This window comes from Talpa europaea (genome assembly GCF_964194135.1).
Source record: "Talpa europaea genome assembly, chromosome: 5".
Classification (NCBI taxonomy): Eukaryota; Metazoa; Chordata; class Mammalia; order Eulipotyphla; family Talpidae; genus Talpa; species Talpa europaea.
The window spans coordinates 93,724,853-93,734,473 of NC_140071.1; the positions used below are offsets into that span (position 1 = coordinate 93,724,853).

The 9,621-nt window shown below is 44.3% G+C and overlaps 1 protein-coding gene across 1 annotated transcript in view; it reads left to right on the forward strand.

Moving 5' to 3' along the window:
* The window catches only part of HPSE (heparanase), a gene marked incomplete at both ends in the record, with an annotated part of 44,072 nt that extends 37,788 nt beyond the window's left edge, over window positions 1-6,284 (forward strand). The window contains one exon of the mRNA XM_084232969.1: window positions 6,125-6,284. Coding sequence (XP_084089095.1) covers window positions 6,125-6,284 — 160 coding nt within the window. The remainder of the gene's footprint in view (window positions 1-6,124) is intronic.
* Between the last annotated feature and the right edge of the window lie 3,337 nt (window positions 6,285-9,621).

Genomic DNA, 9,621 nt, shown 5'->3' on the forward strand with positions numbered 1-9,621 from the left:
CTTTTTGATGAGTATATATTACTTATATTTTTGTTAAAATGTTACAAAAAGTACCCTCAGTGAGTTTGACAAGTCCACACTTGGGCATATTATTGATCAGAATGATCACCTTTAAAAATTATTTTCTACTTGAACAACATAAACATACATAGAGCCTATAGAAGGTCTTGCATAGTAAATATGTAATAAATATATGAGTGAATATATTCTTAATATAAAATCAATAACTCATATGTATCTCCAGTCAGTTTTTCCAAGCATCCCAATTCTGTCAAATTTGTTGCTTGCTAATTCCTTGCAATTTACTTCATCTGAAACTTGACAAGCATGGCATCTGTTTCTTTGTCATCAGGCTTCTACCCTCAAATAAAAGATTACCCTCACTTCCCAGCCTGATGTGGAAATAATCAGCATGCTTTAAACTAGGCTCAGTATTTAAGAGCTCCTTTAGCCATGTTTATAGCTGGTTAAATAATATATCCTGATATTATTAGCATCTTGTTGCTGAAGCCATGTTTCACCATTGTAATCCGCAGCAACAGAATCAAGTTACAATGATCTTTACCTTTAAACTTTGTAGTCTCCCTAAAAACTTGTTTGTGTACCTGTAGTGGCAGGAGGACAGAGAAGGATTCCTATGATCTGAGCAGACGGGTAAAGGAGAGTCCTAGGAGCCCTCAGTGGCTTTTTCAGGCTTTTATTGCCATTTTACCAGGTGCACGGCAGGCAGGGGTGCCGGGGGTCCAGGAGGCTGGTAGGCCTCCTAGCCTCCGGAGAATCTTCACTCTTTCTGGGCTCTCTGGTGTTCTCTCCTGGTCTCGCTCTCTTCTGCTACTCTTTCTCTCTGCTGATTCCATTCTGCTCTCTTGATTGTTCTCCTTCTGGTAGTTCCGTTCCGCTGGTGTCCCGTGATGCCACCCTTATGAGCCCAGTCTTTCAGCCCAGGTGTGCCCACCTATGTATGCCCACACCCCACTCCAGGGGCCTGCCATCAGGCATGCATTCAGGACCAGAGGGATCCATCATTAATCCTAATGGCGGGAGGGCAGAAAAGCCTGACAATCATTTACCCTACAGTAGCTTTGAAAAGCACCCTCTATCTCATGCAGAACAGCACTTACTACTGTCATTTTGAGAAGTTTTCAAGACCTATTTTTGTTTGTGGCTTCCTGATGATGGTTGTGGCATTTCCTCCTTCACCTCATGTAAGAACTAATGTGGTAAAGATGCTAATACACACCCACTGCCTGTGGCCTGAGTTTGACTGAAGTGTAGGTATAAGGGCAGGAATGGACACGGAGCAGGTTTTCTATGATCCAGGAGACCAGGTAAAGAAGGAGTCAGAGTCCTGAAGCACTCAGTGGCTTTTTGCAGGCTTTTATTGGGTTTACCCATGTAAGGGCAGGAAATGACCACAGTGCAGGTTTTCTGATCCAGCAGACCGGGTAAAGGAGAAGTCGGAGTCCTCAGTGGATTTTGCAGGTCTTTTATTGGGGTTCACCAGGCATATGGCAGGCAGGGGTTCTGGGGGGCCGGGAGGCTGGCAGTCCTCCCAGCCCCCAGCAAATCTGCACTCTCTCTGGGCTCTCTGGCGTTCTCTGCTTCTGCTTCTTTGCTTCTCTTCGGCTTCTTTCTCAGCTTCTGCTTCTTTGCTTCTCTTCGGCTTCTACTGCTGCTGCTGGCATCCCCGTGACGCCGCCCTTAAAAAAAAATCAGTCTTAGCGCAGGTGTACCCACTTCAGGTGCCCGCCATCAGGCATGCATTCAGGATCACAAGGTTCCCTCATCTATCCTGATGGTGGGAGGGGAGAAAAGCCTGATATTTTTCCTTACCCTACAGTCCACCCCCTCAGGGTTTTCTGCCATATAGTCTTTATCAGTCTCTATATACAAATCATAAACATGTCTCTTGGCAATATGAACACTGCAGCCATGGCCCACAAAAGTAAATGAAATACATCACAACAGAACACAAATAAGTCCAGGCAGGGCCCCAACCTAGTGCAAAAGACAGTTATTGGTACCAGCAGATGAGCCACCAAATCTGCTGCCGAAGGCACTGCCCATACGAGGGAGGGGAATCACTCACAGCATCTACTGTAACATGCCAGGAGCCATCAGGCTTCCTGGTCTTCTCTGGCTGTAGTCTTGGCTACAAGCCACACACAGCATCCACCTCCAAGATGCACTAGCTCTGGGATTGGTGATTCTATACTGTTGGGGGAAATCGCCAACCCTCAAGGTTTATGTCTGAAGTCGCTCCAACACTCGTTTTCCATAGCCACCAATGCGACTCGCAGACCCCTGCACTCAGGCCAACCCACTGCACAAGCACATGGGTCGGGGATCCAAACTCTACATTTGGCTTGGGCTCCACCCCAAGCCATGTTCCCCATGTTCCCTTGGGGGACGGGTTCCTCAGCTCCTCACCCTCACTCAAGAATGAGCAGGGCATCACCCACCGGTGATTTTACGAGACTCACAGGTCTTCAGCATACTCAGGCTGTTTAACAGCCACTCAGGGCTTCTCAACTTAGCATCAGCACCAGCTTTTGCCTTCTCAGTTGGCTTTTCTCCTCCACCTGGCTGCTGGGCATGCACAGGCTGCTTTTGGCCATCAAGGCCCACTGGCCACACCAGATTCCCATCTCCTGGGGTTTACAAACAAAACTGTTCCACCCCCAGGGTCCCAAAACATATCAACCTGCAAGGTCCTCCGCCTTCTGGCGGGATTGTCAGTCCAAGTTCAATTGTCAGTCCATCAGTCCGAGTCTTTTGGCCTCTCCATGAATCAGCACTGGTGAGCTCCGAATCATGGTCCTCTTTGCCGATGATTCTTGCTGCCTCAGGGGTCATTGGCTGGTCCTCTCGGGCGTCTCCTCCTCCAGGTGTGGTCTTGTCCTGTAGATTCTGGACTTTGTCCATCTCCTGGGTCACCATGACGCCTCCAGCATCGTCACAAGCAAACACTGTTACTCCTTAGTCCCTCCAGGTCTTTGGAGGGCTCCAATACCCGTCTGCATGGATCTTCTTTTTTTTTTTTTTTTTTTTTAATAGAGGCATGTTTTATTTATTTATTTGTTTGTTTGTTTTGTTTATACATGCACTGGGTACAGTCAGAAGCACGGGAGGGTGAGAGAATTCACCAGAGCCAGAGCAGGGAGCAGAGCAGGCAGAAGGACCGAAGGACACTGCTGAGGGGAGCAGCGGGCGGCAGGAGAGGACCCTCCTCTGGTGGCCGGGGAGCAGCCGGGGATCGAACCGGCGCCGCAGAGGCCGCGGGCAGCTTCGCAACCCAGCGCTCAACCGCTGCGCCACCAGGGAGGCCCTGCATGGATCTTCTTACCGACTTACGCCAATTGTAGAGTGCAGGACAGGACACAGTGCAGGTTTCCTGATCCCATGCAGACCGGGTAAAGGAGGAGTCAGAGCCCTCAGTGGCTTTTGCAGGTCTTTTATTGGGGTTCACCAGGCATATGGCAGGCAGGGGTTCTGGGGGGCCGGGAGGTTGGCAGTCCTCCCAGCCCCCAGCAAATCTGCACTCTCTCTGGGCTCTCTGGCGTTCTCTGCTTCTGCTTCTTTGCTTCTCTTCGCCTTCTTTCTCAGCTTCTGCTGCTGCTGCTAGCGACCCCGTGACACCGCCCTTAAAAAAAAGCAAAGTCTTAGCACAGGTGTACCCACTTCAGGTGCCCGCCATCAGGCGTGCATTCAGGACCGCAAGGATCCCTCATCTATCCTGATGGTGGGAGGGCAGAAAAGCCTGATACCTTTTACCTACACTACAGTAGGCTTGCTAGCTTCCAGTGCAATTATGGGCATCTTATTGTAGGACTTAGAGTACAGAGCCCAGAGCTACACCTTAACCAAGACTAGATGGAAACCAGTTTTTCTGCTTGTAGGGTAAGTATCAGGCTTTTCTGCCTTCCCACCTTTAGGATTGATGATAGAACCCTGTGGTCCTGAATGCAAGCCTGGCGGCAGGCACCTGGAGTAGGGTGTGGGCATGCGTAATGGGTACACCTGGGCTGAGAGACTGGGCTTATAAAGGCGGCGTCATGGGGATGCCAGCAGAGTAAAAGAGAACACCAGAAGAGAGCGAAAGGAGCAGAGAAGCAAAGGCCATGAGAGAACATTGGAGGGCCGAAAAAGAGTGAAGACTCGCAGGGGCTGGGTGGCCTGCCAGCCTCCCAGTCCCCTGGTAAACCATGTACCTGGTAAACCCAATAAAAGGCTTCAAAAGCCACCGAGGGCTCCAGGACTTCTCCTTTACCCCGTCTGCTGCAGTCATAGAAAACCTGCGCTGTACCTGTCCTGCCTCTACACTGCTGAATGATAATGAGGACAGAGTGTGGAAACCTTTAACGCTGATAACTTTATAATAATGCTAAGCTGGAAACAACTAAATGTCTAACATTAGACAATTAAGTACATGAACTAATGTGCTCACACAACAGAATCCTGTGCAACCTTTAAAGTGATGTAATGGATGAATATTTAATGGCATGAGCAAAGGTTGGAATGTGTTAAGGGAAAAAGAATCAGGTTTTAAGAGACTATAGTATGTTCACTTTTGTTTAGGTAAACATATGTGCATATATACCTACAAAGAAAAAGATAAGGGAATATACATATAAATGTTTAAACGGTTATGATGAGTTATCAGGTTATATTTATCTGAATATTAATGATGATGATAGATACATTTACAGTGCTTACTATATGCAATGCACTATTATAAGAGTACTATGTGGGCCTCCCCGGTGGCGCAGCGGTTGAGCGCTGGGTTGCGAAGCTGCCCGCGGCCTCTCCGGCGCCGGTTCGATCCCCGGCTGCTCCCCGGCCACCGGAGGAGGGTCCCACATGGCGCGCAGACCTCTCCTGCCGCCCGCTGCTCCCCTCAGCAGTGTACTTCGGTCCTTCTGCCTGCTCTGCTCCCCGCTCTGGCTCTGGTGAATTCTCTCACCCTCCCGCGCTTCTGACTGTACCCAGTGCATGTATAAACAAAAAACAAACAAACAAATAAATGAATAAATAAATTAAAAAAAGAGAGTACTATGTGTATTAGAGTTATTCCATATAAGACTGACATGCTTCTGACATTCATCCTCTAAATTTTCAATAATGAAATGCAAACTTTTTTTCATAATATAAAAAGCATTAGAGAAAAAGGTAATAGCGATACAATGGAATAACATTTTGAGTTTGAATTCCAATAGTTAAATGCAAAGAAAACATTTTTTTGGAATCTGTGGTTTAAACAAATAAATCATTTTTATTTCAGCACAGCAACATATATTCTTCCAAAATATTTTTTAAAAAATGAATGCAGGGCCTCCCCGGTGGCGCAGCGGTTGAGCGCTGGGTTGCGAAACTGCGCGCGGCCTCTGCGGCGCCGGTTCGATCCCCGGCTGCTCCCCGGCCACCAGAGGAGGGTCCCACATGGCGTGCAGACCTCTCCTGCCGCCCGCTGCTCCCCTCAGCAGTGTACTTCGGTCCTTCTGCCTGCTCTGCTCCCCGCTCTGGCTCTGGTGAATTCTCTCACCCTCCCGCGCTTCTGACTGTACCCAGTGCATGTATAAACAAAACAAACAAACAAACCAGCAAACAAATAAATAAAGCATGCCTCTATAAAAAAAAAAAAAAAAGAATGCATACCGCCTGGAGGGTCTATGGGCATAGCTACAAGTGGGAAAATTCATTGATTACCACTTTTTATATTAAATTTGTGAAATTTACATTTTATTTCTTATATATTTGCTTTCTATAAAAATGTTTTTAAGTATTTTACCATCAAAAAATAGCAGCAAAACAGAAGTTATGTCATGTTAATCCTTTTTATATGTCCACCATGAGTGTTCCATGTTCTGTAAGATAATATTTAGTAAATACTTCAGGATTTGCAGGTCATATGGTCTCGGTCACAATTATTAAACTGTACCACTGTAGCTTAAAAATCATCTAGGTAAAATACCTAACTGATCAGAGTATTGAAATACAAGTTATATAGTATAGGTTGCCCACAAATAAACAAAAAATTGACCGGAAAAAAATCTCATGAGCTTTGTAGAATAGGAATGACACACAAACCACTTGGCTAATTTGGATGTGTCTTCTCCCCTGGCAGAACTGTCCAACTCAATGGTCAAACTCTGAAGATGGTGGATGATCAAACCCTGCCAGCTTTGACAGAAAAACCTCTCCATCCTGGGAGTTCACTGGGCTTGCCAGCTTTCTCCTATGGGTTTTTTGTGATAAGAAATGCCAAAGTTGCTGCGTGTATCTGAAAATGAAAGGCATACAGTAGCCCTGAGATTAATCTTTTCAAGGATACTAAAGAGTAAGGCAAAGGTCAAGCTATAGAAAAGCAAACAGATACCTTACAAATCATCTAGGTGGTGTTTTGGTGACACTAGGATACTTGGTGCTAGATTTGGCATATATTTTGTTCTCTCCAAGTAGATCACTGCTAGTAATAATAGCTAATAATATCTTGTGCCCAACACTATGCTTAGTACTTTGAGTATACGATTTTTATTTAAGATTACTAAAAAGGCACACCAATGATCCCAATGCAGCCAGGAGGCGAGTATGTGAAGGATATATTATTAGTTTTAGAATATGTTAAGTCGGTCTTTTTAAACAATTATTAAAGAGACTGTTAGACTTTTTTTCTTCCATGAGCTGTACCAATGGGCTCTCATCAGAAAAACTTGACAGCCACCACCTCCAAATAAAAGAGAGACAATCTTCTTAGACAGCTCAATTTAGCTGCTGTTCTTTTCTCTGTTGTTTGTCTTTGTCAGCAATACCATGTGATGACATTGGTTAGATGTGATAGTGTTAAACGATTAATGGCAATTCAAAGGAATGAAATCATGTAAACTTTAAATGAAATTGATTTAACAAGAGGAGAAATTTTAATTCAACATGGTATAACTATCTGTTAATGTTTACTTTTATTCTATCTTTAGTTTAAGTTTTAGTTGGGTAGTTTAGTTCACCACAAGTAATAGAAACCCCTGATTCAAATGTCTTAAGCAATAAGGACATTTATAATCCCATATAAGAACAAGTTAAAGAAGGGTAGACTCCATGGCACACAAGGTCACCATGGAACCAGGTTCTCTCCTTCTCTCTGTGCTTCCACTGTACATTTTGGCTTCACTCTCAAGCTATTGGAATAATTGAGGGAGCTAGTCCATGGACCCATTCAGACCTGATGGCATCCAGAGAAAGAAAATGAGCAACTTGTTCTGTATCTCCTTGAAGGCTTGAAGAACCTTTCTCAGAGGTTCTCCTCTTAGGTTCCGGGATGGATCACATGACCACTTCCTCAATCACTAGCAATATCACCAAGAGTCCTAGAATTGTCTCCTAGTAATCTTTTAGAATGGAGAGGGTTTGGGGAAGTCTATGGCACTGATCACTGCTTTTCATCAATGCCAGAATGCATTGTTTTTTCCTTGATCTTAACTTTTAGAAATAGAATATCTTTATATTTATGCCTGCTATGAATATTGTCTCAAATAAGTACATCTATAAGGAACTAAAGCTGGAAATGCTTTACTACCCTTAAATTTTATATGTAAGTGGTTTTTTATATTTTTCACATTTGAAATAAAGTAATTTTTGTAGCCTCAATATTGCACATTTTTTCTTTTAATAAAGCAAAGCCGACATATTCCTACATTTGGAAGCCCTGTTTTCCTTTGCTCCTTTGTTTATACCTCCTACTTTATTTGTCCATTCAGCCCTCCCACCCCAGCCCTCACATACACACTGAAAGAATTGACCTTGAAGAAAAGAGATCATCCTGTACAAATACGATTTCTTACTTCATCAGGTATATTCAATCATGATTTTAGTCTGGTCTTGTTTACTTTTTTTTCCCCTACCCCCTCTACCACTTAATAAATTCAAGATCTAAATTCTCACTTGCATTGTGATAGTAATCTCTAGTGGTTCTCCCTGGCTTAACTTAAAATTCTTAAATGATTTCCAATTTCTTATAGGCACATGAGGTCCTCCCTAACCTGGCAGGTACCTATTCAGTCCCAACTCTCATCACTCTCTCAGTGACTTCTATTTTTTTTTTTTAATTTTTTTTTTTTTTTTATATAGAGGCATGTTTTCTTTCTTTCTTTCTTTCTTTCTTTGTTTTTGTTTATACATGCACTGGGTACAGTCAGAAGCGCGGGAGGGTGAGAGAATTCACCAGAGCCAGAGCGGAGAACAGAGCAGGCAGAAGGACCGAAGTACACTGCTGAGGGGAGCAGCGGGCGGCAGGAGAGGTCTGCGCGCCATGTGGGACCCTCCTCCGGTGGCCGTGGAGCAGCCGGGGATCGAACCGGCGCCGGAGAGGCCGCGGGCAGCTTTGCAACCCAGCACTCAACCGCTGCGCCACCGGGGAGGCCCTCTCAGTGACTTCTATTCTCCAGCCCACACATTGAGAAATGAGAGCATACAGTCTCTTTTACATGTGTTCCTATGCCTTTGGTGCTGTGCTATCTCTTCTCCCCCTGAACTATTCTGCTAACTCTCCTCTCTAGCAAACTTTCTTATTCCTAAAAACTCAGCTCACACATCAGTTTCCCATCCCAGTAATAACCAGGCCTGACCCTCTTATTAGCTTTCAAGATCAGAGGAGATAGGCACTTTCAGGGTGATATGGACATAGACTCACACACATTAGTTTCAATACCTCCCCTATAATTCAAACAGTTTTATTCATATATCTTTGTTTCTACAATAGTCTGAACATTTACTCTGAATTTTATGATGTCCTTCTGACCAGAATTTTGATTACCAATAAAACTTAACAAATACCCATCTGTTTTATATGATAATGCAATACAATATCAAAGCAAGAGTATTTAAAACTGGGGGAGACACTATACTTCCAAAATACAAACAACAATGTAAATCAGTGTTACCTCAATCAATTTTTTTTAATTTAAGTAAATAAAAAGTGTTTAAAACTAAAACGGTAGTAGCATGAGTAACTAATCACAACTGTATATGCTGTTAATGGTCTTTTAGAAAATGATATAGATATGTAGACAGCTTGTGTATTGTGTGCCTTAGAAAAGCAAAATATGGGCCTCCCCTGGTGGCGCAGCGGTGAGCACTGGGCTGCGAAGCTGCCCACAGCCTCTGCAGCGCTGGTTCGATCCCCTGCCGCCAGCGAGGGTCCCACATCGCGCGCAGACCTCTCCTGCCGCGCTGCTCCCCTCAGCAGTGTATTTCATTGGTCTCCCTGTTCTGTTCCCCACTCTGGCTCTGGTGAATTCTCTCACCCTCCCGCGCTTCTGACTGTACCCAGTGCTTGCATAAATAAATAAATAAATAAATAAATATTTTTAAATATATACATATTTAAATAAATAAATAAAATTAAAAAAGGAATTCAAAGAATTATCCAGTTCTCCCAGAATACTATGATCTAGTATTAGATTATAGACTTGCCCATGGTCTCTAAGTAGTTAAATGAGGTAATGCATGTCAAGTGTCTATAACAGTGCCTGGCACACAGCGCTATCCCAGTTGACTGTGATTAAGATACTCTGGCCTGAGTCTCAGCGTCCCACATGCTCGCTGCCTCTCCATTATATGAGCTCCTTT